Raw genomic sequence first — 19865 nt, forward strand, 5'->3', positions numbered from 1 at the left:
GCATGAAGATACACTAGAGTTCAGAGAATGCCTTTCTACCTAAAGCAATTTAAAAATTCCTTATCTTTTCTTGAAATTTACTATATAATCCATTATAAATTCTATTTATACCCCGCCCCAAGTCCATAAAGGCATCAAATAGGAAGAAAAAAAACTGAGTCACTGAAAAATTAAAGTCTAACCTTCTTATTGTACTGCAATGTACATTTAATTATGACCCAAAATTATGATTGGTTTCAAAAAATAAAAGACAGGAATAAATATAAAATAATGATGACCTACTCATTTTACAATGGGAACCTAATGGTGCTACACTTTCTATTTTTCTTCTGAGAAATGTTAAGTAGAAATAGCAAACTGTCCTCTAGGAAAAATCAGAGTATCTGAGCCTAAAAAAGAACCCTGTCCTCAAATGAGTTAGCACACAGGTATTCACTAGGGAACCATGCACTATGTGACAGTGTGGGCTCAGAACATGAAATAGTGGAGGTTTTCTAAGGCTTCTCAGAATATGGCTCATATACATCAAAAACTGCAATTGTAGCCAAGATTATTTTAAAACTTTTTTTTCCCTTTAAAGAATGAGCTATAGTACGGTTTGTGCATTAGTCTATGGTACCCCTGCCCATCTTAAAAAGTCTCAGTAAAAAAATGCAAATGCGTAAATAAAGAACTGTCACCATCTTTCAGCACAAGCTACAATATTTTGCAGAGCCATTCATTTTTCAAGTCCTCATAAATGAACTACTTTTCCCATCCATGCAAACAATTCATTAATTTTACTGTAAAAGACTTTCTGAGGTCACTTAATTCAGCAATCTTGAACAAAAAGAATTTTCTCTAACCTAATACCTCTTAAAAAGATTAATCAATATTCCACTTATCCTTCTGCAAATGTAAATCAATGCTGGACACCTCAGGGAAACCCTTTTATTTACTTGAAACTCATATATCAAGTCATGTCTTATACTCTCTTTTATAAACTAAATAATATATAATATTCCTAATTTATCTTTGTGGTATGTGTTATCCATTAGCCTGTAAATTTTGATTTGTATTTGTATTCTATTATTTTATTAGTGTAGTTAACACAAGTGAAAAAGTTCTCTGAGCATATACAGATTATTAAGGAGGCATCTACGGATTAAAAACTCACACCAAGTGTTTTTATCTATTTGTTTTCTTGCCAAATAGCACAATATTGTTTGCTCATGTTCAGGTTAAATTTAACTAGGAACCATGCATTTTTTTTCTTTCACTCACTGGGCCTAACCAGTAAGCCTCTCTCTAAAATGAATTTTTTTTTTTTTTTTTTTGCGGTAAGCGGGCCTTTCACTGCTGGGGCCTCTCCCGTTGCAGAGCACAGGCTCCGGACGCGCAGGCTCAGTGGCCATGGCTCACGGGCCTAGCCGCTCCGCAGCATGTGGGATCTTCCCGGACCGGGACACGAACTCGTGTCCCCTGCATCGGCGGGCAGATTCTCAACCACTGCACCACCAGGGAAGTCCCTAAAATGAATTTCTAATTTATTTTTATCCTAGGCACTTAATAACCTGTACTTGTCACTACTGTCTTCTATCCTGCTTGAATGAAACCATTTTCCAAGCTCTTATACCAATTCTGAATTTTATTTATATTTTCTATTAACATTTACTTTCATTTAGAAACAGCAATAAATCTTATAGGCATCTTTTTTTATTCTTTCATACATAACACCAATAAAGATACTGACTAAAAAGGACCTCACAGCTAGATTCTCAATGGATCGCCCCAAGATATTCGTAAGCCAGTCTTAGAATTTGGATATATTTGGTTTTCCCTCTTATACTGATAAAGTCAAGGCCATGTTTTTATTAAAAAGGCTATGCTTTGGTAAGAATGCTTTTCACCTCAAAGGCAACATTAAAAAAAAGATACAGTTATCACTTTGCCTTTATATTGCATGTCACTGTAATTGCAAACACGCTGTTTGTTTTGTATGTTGTACTGAGAGTTACTGAATACTACAGAATTCTGAAAATAAGCTTGTTAATGGTCAACACTGGGTGCTAAGCACTCAGTGACTTCTCTCCTAAAACAATGTTAGTAGATCTGCACAGTAGCTGAAATTCTTAAGCATACTATACTTGAATATGACATAGGAATACATAAGATTTCCTAAATCTTCCAACACTTTCCCCATTTGGTTTGACCTTTATCACAACCGAAACAACCTCCATTCTTTATGCCTAATTTTTACTGAAAAAACATGAATGAAAACAACTTTCAAAACTTTAGCCTCCTAATAACCCTCTATTAATACATTTTCATTATTCTCTATTTATTCAAAAGTATATTAGTTTTAAAAAAGCAATGTACCAGGCAAGGTAGGCAGAACACAAAAGAATCAGAGTTTTTGTCTTATTTTATATGACACGAGTTGGAAAGCAAAGTATATAAATATAAAACAATGTGTTTCTTCAAGAATAAGAAAATACATCTAAATGTCCTTTACGCAAAGAGAAAACTTTTTTCTCTTCTAAACTGAACACTGAGTTTTCATTTCCTATTTCTCTTCTTCATTTTCGACTTTCCTTTTTCTTCCTGAACAATTAAGTCCTAAAACCATGACACAGAGCAGAGTCAGAATCAGAGTGACATCAAGAGGTGCACAGAAGGTCTGCCCAGTGGGATGTCACTGGCCAAGCTAGTTGAGGGCATCAACAAGTGAGGGTAATCCAGCACGGGCAGCAGAGCCTCAACGAGATGAGAAGAGCATCCATGTGGAGGGGTAGCCCAGCATGGGTGTCAGAGCCTAAGTATTTGAGGTAGTTATCCTTGCAAGAGGATGGGAGTGATCCAGCATCGAGATTCAGAGCCCCAGTATGGTGAAGAGGGGTCTATGCAGGGGTTGGGAGTGGGTGCTGGTGTAGAGTAGTCTACAAAAAGTAAAGAGAGCATCCACACAGTGTTAACCTGAAGCAGGTTATCACAGCCCAAGGAGGATGAAAAGGACACACACTCAGAGGGCAGCCCAGTGAGTAGTATCAGAGCCCAGGCAGAGTGAGAAGGGTCAATCTCAAGAAGGGGCAAGCTGGTGAAATGTCAGAGCCAAGATGAAGAAGGAGGGTATCCACACAAGGGAGAGGATCAGCATGTGGAGGTCAGAGCCAGAGAAAGGTAAGGAGGACATAACTGCAAAGGGGTGGCTTGGTGTAGGGTGTCAAAGCCTAATCAGAGGAAAGAGGAGAGGACATCCAAGGAGTGGAGACATCTCAACATGAAGAGTCAGAACCAGAGTGCAGTGAAGAGGACATTCAGGCAGAGTATGGCCTGGGTTGGTGTGCTGGAATGTAAGCAGAGAGAAAGGCATCCTTGAGGGAAACTGGTGGACGGTAATGGGGAGTTCAGGCTCCAGCAGGATGAGGTGGCTTCTGTGCAGGAGAGGGAGTAGAGGCAGAGATGGAGGATTAGTTACATACAGGATGATCAAACAAAAAAGGAAATATATTAAAGATAATATAAACCAGGTTTTTCAATGTAAACTGGGAGAATTACAATTATAAACATTTTCTTCAAGCACTCATGAACACTCATCAAGATCAACCATATCTTGGGCCATGAGACAAACCTCAAAAAAATTTTGAAATTGTTCTCTTAGCATAAGAGAAACAAACTAGAAATCGATAACAGAAAGACAAGGAGAAAACCTCCAAATGCTTGGAAATTATACAGTGCAGTTCTAAATAGTCCATGGGTCAAAGAGGAAGTCTCAAAGGAAATATTTTTTTAAAATACATAGAAATGAATGAAATGAAAATACAAAAAATCAAAACATGTGAGATGCACTGAAAGTAGTAATGAGAGGGACTGAATAGTTATATCAAAAAAAGAATAGTCTCAAGTTCCTATTTTAATAAACTAGAAAAATAACAAAATAAATATAAAATAAGAAGAAGGAATAAAATAACAAACATAAGAGCAAAAATCAATGAAATTGAAAACAGGAAAAATAGAGAAAAAAATCAATGAAAGAAAAAGCTGGTTCTTTGAAAAAAAATCTCTAAAACTGACAAGCCTAGCAAGACTGACAAAATAAAAGAGTGAAGGTACAAATAATATCACAAATGAAGCACTATAGACCCTGAAGTCATTAAAAAGATAATAAGAGAATACTATGAACAACTTTATGTTGACATAAATTAGAAGAAATGGAACAATTCTCAAAAGTCACAAACTCCCAAAACTCAACCAAGACAAAATAGACAACTTAAATAATCTTATAACCATTAAACAAATTGAAACTGTAATTAAAAAGCTCTTCAGAAAGAAATATCTAGGCCCAGATGGTTTCACTGGAGAATTCTATTAAATATTTAAAGAAGAACTAACACCAATTTTATACAATTTCTTCCGGAAAACAGAAAACAGAAAAAGAGAGAATACTTCCTAACTCACTTTATAAGGATGGTACTAAAAGCAGACTAAGGCAATAAAAAAAGAGAAAACTACCGTCTAATACCTCTCACAAACTTTGATGTAAAAATTCCAAACAGGGAATCCCTGGCAGTCCAGTGGTTAGGACTCACCGCTTTCACTGCTGGGGCCGAGATTTGATCCCTGGTTGGGGAACTAAGATCCCGCAAGATGCGTGGTGTGGCCAAAAAAATAAATAAATAAAAAAGTAAAATAAAAAAATTAAAATTCTAAACAAAATACTATAAAAGCAAGTCCCGCAATGTAGAAAAACAATTATAACAAGTGAGATTTATTACAGGTATGTAAGGCATGTCCAACATTTAAAAATCAATTAAGATAACCCACCAAATAAATAGCTAAAGAAAACTCATATGATATAGAGGCAGAAAAATGTATTTTACAAAACCTTGCATGGAATCATAACAAAAACTCAGCAGAAAGAGAAATTTCCTCAACTTTAAAAAGAGTATCTACAAAAAATCTACAGCTAACATCATACTTGATGATAGATTGAATGCTTTCCACATAAAATCAAGAACATAGTAAACATATCCTCTCTCAACACTCCTATTCACATAGCACTGGGAGTCCTAGCCAGGACCATAAGAAATAAAAAGCATACACATTCAAAAGAAAGTAATAAAACCGTCCCTATCTACAAATGACATAATTGTCATTGCCCCAAAGAATCAACAGCAAAACCTCTAGAACTAGTGAGTTCAGCAATGCTCCAGAAATCAAGATAAACACGGAAATTTCAATCGCATTTCAAACAGCAAACAAACATGAAATGACAAACGTGAAAACCAAAATTTAAAACACAATACATTTATAATTGGTCCAAAAAAAATTAAATACTTAGACATAACTGTGAGAAAACACGTACAGGATTTATATCCTGAAAATTATAAAATGCTGATGAAAGAAATCAAATAGCTAAATAAATGGAGAGTCTTGCCATATTCATAGATTGGAAGACTCAACAGAGTAAACATGTCAATTTTTCCCAAAACTGATCTATAGTTTTAATGTAATAGCTATTAAAATATCAGCAAAGTTTTTTTTAATAGACATTGACAATCTTCTAAAGTTATCATGGAAAGGCACAGGACTAGAAGAGCTACAATAATTTTGAAAAAGAATAAAATGGGAGGAATCATTCTATCCAATATTAAGGCTTACTATATAGCTACAGCAATTAAGACAGTTGGCAGAAGGATAGAGACATAGATCAATTAGATTAGAAAAGAGATTAGAATTAGGATTAGATTAGAAAATTAGGATTAGAAAAGAGAACTGAGAAAGAGACATATGCAAATATGTCCAACTGATGAGAAAGAGACATATGCAAATATGTCCAACTGATTTCTGACAAAAGTATAAAAAAGATTTCAACAAATGGCGCTGGAGCAATTGGACACAGTAGGCAAAAAAAAAAGGAAGCTCAACCTAAACCTCACACCTTATACAAAAATTATTGCAAAATGGATCATGCACTTAATACAAAACATAAAACTATAAAACTTTCAGAAAAAAACAGGAGAAAATCTTCAGGTACTAAGGCTAGGCAAAGAGTTCTTAGACTTGACAATAAAAGCATGGTCTGTAAAAGGAAAAAACTGATAAACTAGACCTAGTTAAAATTAAAAACACTTGCTCTATGAAAGACCCTACGAAAGGGATGAAAAGACAACCTACAGACTATGAAGAAGTATTTGCAAACTACATATCCAACAAAGGCTCTCTATATAGGACATATGAAGAACTCTCAAAATTCATCCATAAAAAAACCCAAATATTACACAGGAAATGGGCAAAAAGGATGAACAGACATTTCTCTGAAGAAGATGGCAAATAAGCACATGAAGCAATGTCCAACATCAATATCCATTAGAAAAATGCAAATTAAAACCACAATTAGGTCTTCCCTGATGGCGCAGTGGTTGGGGGTCCGCCTGCCGATGCAGGGGACGTGGGTTCGTGCCCCAGTCCGGGAGGATCCCACATGCCGTGGAGCGGCTGGGCCGTGGGCCATGGCCACTGGGCCTGCGCGTCCGGAGCCTGTGCTCCGCAACGGGAGAGGCCACAGTGGTGAGAGGCCCGCATACCCCCCAAAAAAAAAAAAAAAAAACACGCAATTAGATAACACTAAATACCTATCCAAATGGCTACAATACAAAATAATTATAACAAACGTTGGCAAGAATGCAGAGGATGTAGATCTCTCTTGCATTGTTGGTGGGAATGTAAAATGGTAAACCCTCCTTGAAAATAGTTCAGCAGTTTCTGACAAAACTATATATGCATTTATGACACAATATTCCAAGGAAATGAAAATGTTACGCTCACACAAAAATCTATACATTGAATATTCACAGCCGTTTCATTTCTAACAGTCTGAAGCTGAAAACAATCCTTTAACAGGTGAACGGTTAAAGAAAATGTAGTACACCCATAGCATGGAATACTATTCAGCAATAAAAGGAAGAAACTATTGATACATTCAACAACTTGGATGGATCTAAAAAGTACTATGTTGAGTGGGAAAGAAAGCTAATATCAAAAGGTTACATACTGTATGATTCCATTTATATACCATTCTTGAAATGACAAAATTATAGAGATGGAGAGTGGATCAGTGGTTGCTAGGGATTAGGGAAGGAGAAAGCAGTACAAAGGAAAATAGCTATGTTTATAAAAGGACAGCATGAGTGACTCTTGTAACAAAACTGTTTTGTATCTTGACTGTGGTGATGGTACACAAATCTACATATGTGATAAAACTGCACAGAACTAAATATACACACAAATAAGTACATGTGAAATCTATACAAGGTTGATGAATTCTATCAATATCAATTTTCTGGTTGGGATATTGCACTACAGTTAATCAAAATGCTACCATTGGTGAAAACTGGGTAAAGGGGACATGGTCTATCTCTCTGTATTATTTCTTACCACTGCAGATGAATCTATAATTTCCTCAAAACAAAGTGTTCTTTTTTTAAAATGTACCACTGTGCTACTCCATTTTTATTTCTTTGAGTCCTGGATTAGAATAAAATAAAATGTCCATGAGTCTGGTAATGATAAAAACAAATGGGACAAATGGATTTCCACATGCAAAAGAACTAAGTTGAACCACTACCTCTTACCATACACAAAAATTAAACCAAAATGAACCAAAGACCTGAATAAAGAGCTAAAACCATAAAACTCATAAAAGAAAACATAGGGTTAAATATTCATGATCTTTGATATGGCAGTAGTTTCTTAGATATGTCACCAAAAGCACAATCAACAGGAGAAAAATTAGAAAATTTAGACTTCATCAATAGTAAAATCTTTTATGCTTCAAAGGACACAATCAAGAAAGTGAAAAAACAACTTACATAATGAGAGGTTATTTGTAAATCATGTATCTTTTAGTGGTCTAAAATCTAGAATATGAAAAAAAAATCTAGAATATGTAAAACTATTACAACAACAACAACAAGACAAACAACCCAATTAAAAAATGGGCAAAGGACTTGAATAGACACTTCTCCAAAGAAGACTTACAAATGTTGACATCATTAGCCACTAGGAAAATGACAATCAAAACCACAAGCAGATACCACTTCATACTTACTAGGATGGCTATTATCAAAAAAATGAAATACAACAGGTGTTGGTGAGGATATGGAAACACTGGAATCCTTGTACACTGTTAGGGGGAATATAAAGTGGTTCAGCTGCTGTGGAAACGATTGGTAGCTCCCCAAAAAGTTCAACATAGAACAACCTAAGACCTAGTAATTCCACTCCTGGGTATATAGCCAAAATAACTGAAACAGGTGTTCAAACAAAAACTTGCACATGAATATTCATAGCGCACTACTCGCAACAGTCAAAAGGGAGAAACCCAAATGTCTATAAACGAATGAATGGAGAAACAAAATGTGATGTATCCACACAATGGGGTATTTTTCAGCCGACCTTGAAAACATTATGCTAAGTGAAAGAAATCAGACACAAGAGGCCACATATTGTATGATTCCAGTTAAATGAAATATCGAGAGTTAGCAAATCAATACAGACAGAAAACTGATTAGCTATTGTCAGGGGTTAGGTGGAAAGGGAGAATGGGCAGCAACTGCTTAATGGGTACAGTTTCCTTTGGGGTGAAAATGTTCTGGAACTTAAAAGTGATGGTTATGCAAAACTGTGAGTGTACTGAATGTCACGACAGGTCAATTGTACGTTATATGTGTTTTACCACATTATGGTAAAAAACACAATGATTTGACATATATATAAGGTTCTAGAATAGTAAAACTTGCAGACAGAGAAAGGAGAATGGTGACTGCCAGGGGCTGGCAAAGGGAGGAATGGGGAGCTTTAATGGGCACACAGAGTTTTAGTTTTGCAAGATGAAAAGGGTTCTGGAGACTGGTTGAACAACAACGTGAATACATTTAATATTACTGAACTGTAGACTTAAAAATTGGTTAAGATGGTAAAATTTATGTTATGTGTATTTTACCATAATTAAAACATAAAGTTGAAAAATATATAATGACATTTCATGAAAACTACAAGCATTTCTCATGTTACAAAAATCTCTAATAAAATATTAGCAAATCAAACTCAGTAATAGATGAAAAACAAAACCAAAAACCACCATGACCAAATGAGGCTTAGGCCAGGAAGGCAAGGTAAATTAAGCATTCAAAAATCAATCAACATATTTTACCAGAGTATAACAGAGAAAAAAAACCATATTATCAGAACAGTAAATGAAGAAAAATCATTTGACAAAATTCTACTCCTATTTATGACTAAAAAAAAAAAAAACCTCACCAAACTAGGGACAAAAATAAATATCCTCAACCTGATAAAGAACATCTACAAAAAACCTATAGCTTACATTGTGCTTAATAGTTAAAGATTTAAGATAACAAAAAGAAGGCAAAGATGTCCACCCTCGTCACTTTCATTCAACACTGTCCTGCAGGTTCTAGCCAATGCCAAAGGGCAAGAAAAAGAAAAAAAGAATCTATAGATTGTAAAGAAAAAATAAAACTGTTTTTATCTGTAGATGACATAATCTTGTATGTGGAAAATCCAAAGTACTCTGGCAAAAAAAACCTACTATAACAAGTGAATTTTAAGAAGTTGATGGATACCAAGTCAATGTTAAAAAATCAATTCTGTTTTTTTTCAAATTAGAAATAAAATTTAAAATTCAGTGTACAGTATAATATAAAATTAAAATTACACCATTTATAATAGTATCAAAAAACATAAAATACTTAAGGATAAATACAACAAAATATGAGCATATTTTACACACTGTACCCCTGAAAACTACAAATTCTGCAGAAAAAAATGCAAGAAAATCTAAAAAAATAATGGAGAGATATGACATATTCATAGATTGGAAGACTCAGTGCATGTTAATTTTCCTCACTTTGATCTGTAAATTCAATATACCCCAAACAAAATTCCAGGAGGCAATGTTCTTTTAGGAATTAATAAGCTGACTCTAAAATTTAGTGGAATGCAAAGGACCTCAAAGAGCCAAAACAATTTTCAAAAAGAACAAAAAATCAATAGGATTTACCTGATTTCAAGACTTACTATAAAATGACAGTAATCAAGTTACTGTGGTATTGGCATCAGGGCAACATATAGGTCAGTGGAATGAAATAAAGTGCCCAGAAATAGGCCATGCATATATGGTCAACTGATTTTTGACAAGGAGGCGGAGGTTAATTCTGCAGAAAAGATATAGTCTTTTATAACATAGGAAAAAATCTTTGCTACTGTGGGATGGGCAAGATTTCTTAGATGGAACACTAAAAACATCAACCATAAAAGAAAAAACTGATGAAGTGAACTTCATCAAAAGAAAAAAAAATTGCTTTTCAAAAGAAAATATTAAGAGCATTAAAAGCAAGCTGCAGGTTGGGAGGAAAAAACAAATATTTGAAAACTTACATCCAGAATATATAAAGAACTCTAATACTTCAATGTCAAGAAGGAAGCGGGTGAGTGAAAAAAAAAAAAAAAAACAGGCAAAAGATTTGAACAGACACTTAACAAAAGACTGGCCAATCATCACATTAATCATTGGGGAAACACAAATTCATTCCACAAGGAGATATCACTATACTCATGAGAATGGTCAAAATGCAAAGAAATGATAATACCAAGAGTTATTGAATATGCAGAATGATGGAACTCTTGTAAGTTCCTAGCGGGAGTGTGAAATAGCACAACTACATTGGGAAACAGTTTGGCAGTTTTTTATAAAGTTAAATATACACTTAACACATAACTGAGTAATTCCACGCCTAAGTATTTACAGAAGAAAAATAAAACATCATAGCCACACAAAGACTCGTACATGAATGTTAAAGTAACACCATTCATAAAAGGCAAATACTGGAACAACCCAAATGTCCATTAATAGATGAATAGATAAACAAATTAAGGTACAGGCATACAATGGAATACTACTCAATGATAAAAAATGCATTACTCCTATACAAAACAAGTTTTTAAAAGTCTCAAAAACACTATGCTCCGAAATAAATCAGATACTAAAGGACAAATATTATATGATTCTACTTATATAAGGTATCTAGAATAGCCAAATTCATGAAGCACATAGAACAGTGGTTACCAGGGAGTAGGCAGTGGGGAGAGTGAGGAGTTATTTAATGGGGACAGAGTTTCAGCGATGAAAAAGTTCTGGGAATGGATGGCAGAAACGGTCACACAGCAACACGAATGTACTTAATATCACTGAACTGTACACTTAAAAACAGTTAAGATGGTAAATTTTATGTTATGTATATTTTACCACACACCAAAAATCATTTTGCTGAGGGAAAAAAGCCAGACAGAAAAAAGTACATACTGTTGGGCCATTTATACTGGTGTGTCAGATATAAAACTAAGCAGTAATAATAGAAATCACATTAATGGCTGCCTGGGATGGAGGATAGAGGAGGGGACTGACTGTAAAAGTTCTCAATGTAACTTTCTGGAGTAATCTTACATTTGTCAAAACTCAGTGAAATATATAATTAAAACGGGTACATATTATCGTATATAAATTGCACTTCCATATATTATATTTTAAAATAAATGAATAAGTTTGAGGAGGGAATGAAATGCAACAGAGTAGAAAACAGTATTATAGATATTACAGACTCTTTTCTAGGAATGAGGTTATGTTGTAGTACAAAGAAGGTAGTAGCTAGAGGGAAATATCTGGTCAAAGGAGTATATACTTTATTTCTCAAGCTGAAAGAGAAATGACTGTATTTAATGCCAACAGGAAACCAGTTATTTGAAATCAGGTTGAAAATTCAGAGGTAAAAGAACATGAAGGCTAGAAATGTTTTGTTGCCAGTGTTTGAGGTACATGGAATTCTCTCTACTTTCCCACTAGCACAAAACTGTCTTGAAAAAAAAACAGTTTGGCAAGTATGAGTAGAAAAACATAGACTGAAATATCCAGCAGAGGAAACTTAGCAAATTCAAGGAATCAAGAATACATTATTCCCATATACCTGTATGTTAATAGTTAATATAGTAATAACAGGGGTTTTTAGCAGTCAACTTTGTACTAATATTAACCTTGTACTAACACAATGACCTTCTACCGAGAATTGAGCACTTTGCTAGAAAGCAGCAGTTTACTGAAACCAAAACAATATACTCTAAGATGTCAAGTACTCTCTAAGCCTGGTAGCTGAAAATGTATCAGTCAGGACAATAATGGCAATTCAGGACCAGTATATATGAAGTCAAACTAACTGTAATTGCTTTAAGGACATCCACATCCATCTTCGTGGTAAAAAGCCTTGTGAGATGATCATAAATTAAATGTTTAACAATTAAATATTTTCCCAATACAAAAAACACTACTTGAGATCATGAAAACTCTACTTCAGGGAACAGAACAGTCAAAGAATTCTAGTGAAAGAGGTTACTGCTTATCTCAGGTGGCATATCACATTCAGACTAAGGCATGTACTTTGAAATCTCAGACCTTGTAACCTAAGCCCCCAAAACATCACTGCTTTTTGTCATCTTTTATACCTGTGATTCTATGATTTAATAAGGTAATTTTTAACTTCGGTCTTTCTAGAAAAGCCTCTACATTCTTTTAAGGTCTCAAAATGAAACACTTCATGTAGTTATCTTTAATTAAAAATAGAGAAAGAAGAAAAAGACCTACTATTTCCAAACATGCAATTCAATGATAAAAATAAATATAATTTTATCAGTTTTTAGGTATGGCCTTCCCCTAAACTTAACTTTTATAATTTATATTAACACATTCCTCTATAAGCATCTTCATTTATTATTTAAGACCCCAAAACTTGATATGTATATTAACAAAAAATTATACAAAGTAAATATTCTTCATATACATCATTAATAAACTGGAATAGTTTATTCCAGCTAAGAACAGCTAAGAACTCTCATTCTCAAAATTTAAAATCCCTTACTTGAAAGTATCAGAAGTTAGCAAAATGACAACTAGTATTCTTGTGAAAGATCACAATAAAATGAATGTTCTTTTCTGTTTCAGATACTAAAGCAAAACCAAAGTGCTATGCCTCTGATTAAAATATCAACCTACATCAATAGCAGAGCTAAGTTTCAAAATGTTCCCTCTTGATAAATGACTGCTGCAGATATTTCCATGAAACAATTTGGGAAATTAAACCAGAAAACATAACTGAAGAGTGTTTCTTTTCCATTTTACGTTTTCTTCTACTTTTCTTTTTGGCACCACAGGATACCTTTTATTCTAAAAGTCACTGCTCCCATAAGATCAATGACACAATGACACAATGACATGAGAACATATTTGTAATTTTCTATTTTCAAAAAAAACCACTCTCTCATATAGTAATGCATTTCATATAAGGTTTTGTCTCACCTGGCCAGTTCTTTAATTAAGTTTGCAATGCGTCTTTTATCTTCAAGACATAAATCCTTCAATGATGCACTCTTTATTCCTCCCCTGCAGAAATTCTTAAAAAAAAAAAAAAATCCTTCTGATCAACTTTCACAAAAAACAATTTTTAAGACTTTTTGAGAAATTTCTTAAAATAAGCACAGGAGATGAAATTTCTTGGATCTCTTTTATCTGGTAAAATAGAACGCTATTTACCCATTTCATTTAAACCTACTGTGAACTCAACACAGGCTAAGGAACTATCTGTCCACCAGGGGACATCTGAAATTTACACAGAAAAGCACACAGAAAGAACTCTTAGGCGGAAATGTGCCTGCTTAAGTGTTAGGGAGTATTAAGGAAACAACTTTCCCTTGATGAATGTCACAGAAACAAACACCTAATGGAAGATACTGAGAATCTTTCCTACACCATAGCCCCACAGCTGCTTAAAGATGTACTAAGGCTGGCAGCAGAAGCACCAGTTCTAAGCTCTCAATATATCCAAAGGTTCATTCCAAAGGGTATTAGACCAAAGAGTAATAGTAATAATAGGTAACATTATACCTAGTATTATTAGGAATATTCTAAGTATTTTATACTTATCCATTTAATTTTCACAATGTTATTAGGTAGGTATTATTCCTATTCTACGAGGAGGTTACATTATCTTGCCTAGGAATATAGCAGTTAGGTAGCAAAATCAAGACTCAAGCATTGATTCCAGAGTCTATGTTCTTACCCACTGTACTATCCTATCTCTTGTGCTATAAAAAGTTCTCCTAGTTATTGAACATCAAAGGGGGGCTTTAAAGCCATGAAACCTAGGGATTCACAAGGGAACTGGAGGTAACATGTAAAAGGAACATGTTAAAAAAAAAAAAGAATCCTTGGCATTTGCCTAACCACGAAGTAGGTTAGTCCAATTACTTCAGGTGGCCAAGAATAATCCAAGACCCCTAAAATGAATCCTGGAATTACTGCTATCCAAATATGGAAAAGACAGGGGAGAAAAAGGAAATGAGAAAGAGGATATGGTAAAAAAAAAAAAAAAAAATTAAATGGGTTTGGCTTTAGATATTAGATATGGTCAATTTAAGATGCCAGGAGGATATTCATGTGGAAATGTTTAGTCAGGAAGTTAGAAATGTGGGTCTGGCTCTCAAGTCAGAGTTTTAAAGATTTAAAACTCAGCCATATGTTATTATTGATAATGTTTAGATTTTTATTATTTTCTTTACACTTTCCTATGTTGTAAAATTTTCCTTAAAGAAAAAAATATTAGTTTTTAAAAATCATCTCCTAACCGAAGAAAATAAATTAAAATTGGTTTTTGAAAAGACAAGAGGAGAATCAGAAGCATACGACACTGTGGGAGAAAAAAGTTTCAAGAAGAATGTGGGGTTAATGGTGCTAATGATCAAAAAAGTTAAACAGAATATAAAAAGAAGTCACTGGATTTGGCAATGTGAAAAATTGCTGAAAACCCTTTAAAAGAAATTTCAGTAAACAAAAAAGAGAAACCCTTGCACACAGGCAAGAACTTCAGCAGCATTGTGTTTAGGCAAAAACCTGAAGACACAAATGTTTGTCAACCAGAGTTAAACTGTGGTATATTTATACAATGGAATTCTGTAGCTACTGGTTGTTACGCTGTTGACATTCATCTTCAAACCCATCCCCCATGCTCTGTTTTGTGATGCTGAGGCTGAGACTCTGGAAACTTCATTTCTTCTTTGCCACAACGTTCTGTTAAACTCTGCCAACAGGAAGAACCAGAGGCTCTTAGAGGAAGAAAGGACACATTCCTTTCTCTTTGCTTCCTGTTTCTATCAGTGCCACCCCTGTCAGAGATCTTTACCCTGGCAAGAACAGCTGATTCCAGTTGGTAATTCTTCTAGCCCTCATAGAACCAGCCTTTATCATATCTGCTTGGGGATAGCAATACCAGTCAGGCTGGTTTCCCATCATCAGAGGTCAAAGTTCCAGCTCTAAGTGGCTCCCCCTCCAAGCTTCTAGGTTTTAATAATTCCAACTTGTTCTGTTTTCCCAGCCCTAAAGATGGTGGTTGTTTCTGGCAGTTACTACCTACACGATAACCTAGTGTGCCCCTTTTGCTTTTCAGTTCTCCAGCACCAATTTAACAAGTCTTTATATTAAATACTCTCAGTTAAAATAACTGACTAAACCCTGACTGAAATATCAGTGAAAGGAAATGAAATGTAACCATATGCAACATAAATAAATCCAGGAACATAATGTTGAACAAAAAAGCAAATCACACAATACGAGATCATTTATATAAAGTTTGAAATATATATAAAACTAAACATTGTTTAAAAAATAAATACATGTTTAGACCATATAGGACAGGGGTTGGTAAACTATGACTGCAAGCCAAATCTGGCCCAAAGCTTGTTTTTGTAAAAAAGGTTTATTAAAACACAGCCATGGGGGACTTCCCTGGTGGCGCAGTGGTTAAGAATCTGCCTGCCAATGTAGGGGACGTGGGTTCACGCCCTGGTCTGGGAAGATCCCACATGCCGTGGAGCAACTAAGCCCATGCACCACAACTACTGAGCCTGCGCTCTAGAGCCCGTGAGCCACAACTACTGAGCCCACGTGCCACAACTACTGAAGCCTGCATACCTAGAGCCCGTGCTCCACAACAAGAGAAGCCACCGCAATGAGAAGCTTGCGCACCACAACAAAGAGTAGCCCCCACTTGCCGCAACTAGAGAAAGCCCGCGTGCAGCAACAAAGACCCAACGGAGCCAAAAATAAATACATTAATTAATTAAAAACAAAACAAAACACAGCCATGCACATTCTTTTATACATTGACATACATAAGGCTTTTTCCACACTATAGTGGCAGACTTAGATAATTAAGACAGAAACCATGTGTCTCACAGAGGCTAAATATTTTCCATCTGGCCCTTTACAGAAAAAGTTTGTCAACCCCTGATATAGAAAAACAAAAGAATGACAAACACAAAATTCAGGATAGAGATTACCAAAAAAGATGCTATGCTATAATACGGGAAGGATACATCTCTACAGACAGACACTACCTCAGACTGCAAGGAAGTCTGAGACTCTTCCTAGTCAATCTTTCTTTCTTTCTCCTCTCACAGTTGCCAGACTTGTAGTGAAATTTTAAGTCTCTCCTTGAATTACAATAGCATCATGGTAATTCAATGGGGAAAAGAATGGTCCTCTTAATAAATGATACTGGACCAACAGACTATCAGTATGGAAAAGTGAACTTGCTATAAAGTTTGTTGCATTTTTAAATCTCTTTAGAAGACAGTTGAAATAAAAGGAATCCAAATTGAAAAGGGGTATGTAAAACTATCTCTATTCACAGATGGCATGATCTTATATATAGAAAATTGTAAGGAATTTACCAAAAAACTATTAGATTAGAACTAATAAATGAATTTAGAAAGGTAGCAGGATAAAAAATCAACTGTTTCTGGACACTAGCAGTGAAAAATCCAAAAATGAAATTAAGAAGACAATTCCATTAATAGTAGTACCAAAAAGTATAAAACACAATACTTGAAAATAAATTTAACAAAAGGAGTATAAGGCATGTACACTGAAAACTATAAAACATCACTGAAAGAAATTAAAGAAGACCTAAATAAATAGAAAGACATTTTACACACCATATTCAAGGACTGGAAGACTTAATAGTATTAAGTTGAGAGTACTCTCCAAATCGATCTAAAGACTCAACACAACATAGGGGTGGGGGAGTAGGAAATACAAACTGTGGGGTGTAAGACAGGCTCAAGGATGTATTGTACAACACGAGGAATACAGCCAGTATTTTGTAATAACTGTAAATGGAAAGTAACCTTTAAAAATTGAATTAAAAAATTTTAAAAATTAAGAAAAAAAGATTCCCAATCTCCTAATTTATGAGATTAACATATACACAGTACTATATATATATATATATAACAGATAACCATCAAGGACCTACTGTATAGCACAGGGAACTAGACTCAATATTTTGTAATAACCTATAAGGGAAAAGAATCTGAAAAAGAAAAAATATATATACACATATATAATATATAGGTATATATACAATATATACATAAAAAACTGAATCACTGTACTATACACCTGGAACTAACATAACATTGTAAATCAACTATACTTGAATTAAAAACTTTTTAAAATTTTTTTTAAAAGATTCAACACAGGGCTTCCCTGGTGGCGCAGTGGTTGAGAATCTGCCTGCTAATACAGGGGACACGGGTTCGAGCCCTGGTCTGGGAAGATCCCACATGCCGCGGAGCAACTAGGCCTGTGAGCCACAACTACTGAGCCTGCGCGTCTGGAGCCTGTGCTCCGCAACAAGAGAGGCCACGACAGTGAGAGGCCTGCGCACCACGATGAACAGTGACCCTCGCTTGCCACAACTAGAGAAAGCCCTCACACAGAAACGAAGACCCAACAAAGACAAAAATAAAAATAAATAAATTAAAAAAAGGTTCAACATTAAAAAAAAAAAGATTCAACACAATTGCTACTGAAATCCAAGTTGACTTTTGTGCAGAAATTGACAAGTTGATTCTATAATTCTTATGGAAATGCAAAAGACCCAGAATAGCCAGAACAACCTTGAAAAGGAAGAACAAACTTGGAGTATTTACACTTCCTGATTCTAGGACTTACTGCAAAGCTACAGTATACTAAAGCAGTGTGGTACTGCGATTAAAATAGAAATATAGATCAATGGAATAGAACTGAGATTACAGAAACAAACACATTTATGATTAACAGATTTTCAACAAGGGTGGCAAGACAATCAAAGGAGAAAGAATGGTCTTTGCAACAAATGACGCTGGGACAACTGGAAATCCACATGCAAAAGAATGAAGTTGGGTCACTACCCATAGCATGTACAGAAATTACATCAAAATGGATCAAAGCCTAAATGTAATATCTAAAATTATAGAACTCCTAGATATTGGTATAAATCTTTGAGACCTTGGTTTAGTCAATGATTTCTTAGATATGACAGCAAATAAATAATTAAATAAATAAAAGGAAAACACTGATAAGCTGGACTTCATCAAAATTTAAAACTTTCAAGCTCCAAAGGACACCAATAAGAAAGTGAAAAGAGGATTTCACTTGTGGCACAGTGGTTAAGAATCTGCCTGCCAATGCAGGGGACACGGATTCGAGCCCTGGTCTGGGAAGATCCCACATGCCGCAGAGCAACAAAGTCCATGTGCCACAACTACTGAGCCTGCACTCTAGAGCCAGCAAGCCACGACTACTGAAGCCCCCTTGCCTAGAGCCTGTGCTTCGTCCACAACAAGAGTAGCCCGCACAACACAACGAAGAGTAAGCCCCCATTTACCACAACTAGAGAAAGCCCACGCACAGCAGTGAAGACCCAATGCAGCCAAAAATAAAAATAAATAAATAAATAAATTTTATTTAAAAAAATAAAGAAAGTGAAAAGACAATTCACAAAATTGGAGAAAATATCTGCAAATCATATATATGACAAGGAACTTGGAGATGGAATCTATAAAGAACTCTTACAACTCATCAATAAGAAGACAACCCAATTGAAAAAGATCTGGATAGACATTTCTCTAAAGAACACATACAAATGGCCAAGAAGCACATAAAGAGATGATCATTATTGGCCGTTAGGAAAATACAAATCAAAACCACAATGAGATACCACTTCACACTCACGACGACAATTATAAATAAAAAAGATGGATATAAAGTGTTGGTGAGAATGTGGAGAATCTGGAATCCTCATACATTGCTGGTGGAATGTAAAATGGCATCGCTACTTTGGTAGTTCATCAAAAGGTTAAACAGAGAATTACTATATGACCCAGAAATTCTACTTCTAGGTGTATACACAAGAAAATTGAAAACATACATCCACACAAAAACTTGTACATGAATGCTGACAGCAATATTATTGATAATAGCCAAAAACTGTAACAACCCAAATGTCCTTCAACTGGTGGTTAAACAAAATATGTATTGAGCCATAAAAAGAAATGAAGTAAAGATACATGATACAACATAGATGAAACTTGAAATCACTATACTTAATGAAAAAAGCCAGTCACAAAAGGCCATATGTTACATTATTCCAGTTATATGAAATGTCCAGAACAGACAAATACAGAGACTAAAAGCAGATTAGTGGTTGCCAAGAGCTGATATGAATGGGGAATAGTTTCTGTTCACTATAAAATACACAAACTATTATATGAAAAAATACTTTCAATTTTTGATAAGAACTTGCAAATTCAACTATTCACATCCTAGTGTGAAGTGTACACACTGGGGATATAAGTAACATAGGCAGGCTTTTTGAGCTAATCACAGTTAAATCCTGTAGATAACTAAACGTAAAACAGTTGACCCTTAAACAACATGG

General features: G+C 34.8%; 1 protein-coding gene across 2 annotated transcripts in view; it reads right to left on the bottom strand.

The window, feature by feature from the left end:
* Nucleotides 1-19865, bottom strand: part of KIAA1328 (KIAA1328 ortholog) — a 396831-nt gene that overhangs the window by 368444 nt on the left and 8522 nt on the right. For both annotated transcript variants that reach the window (XM_060121098.1, XM_060121099.1), the window contains exon 4: nucleotides 13406-13500. In XM_060121098.1, the coding sequence (XP_059977081.1) occupies nucleotides 13406-13500 (95 nt within the window). The remainder of the gene's footprint in view (nucleotides 1-13405; nucleotides 13501-19865) is intronic.

Source organism: Lagenorhynchus albirostris, chromosome 14 (genome assembly GCF_949774975.1).
Source record: "Lagenorhynchus albirostris chromosome 14, mLagAlb1.1, whole genome shotgun sequence".
NCBI lineage: Eukaryota > Metazoa > Chordata > Mammalia > Artiodactyla > Delphinidae > Lagenorhynchus > Lagenorhynchus albirostris.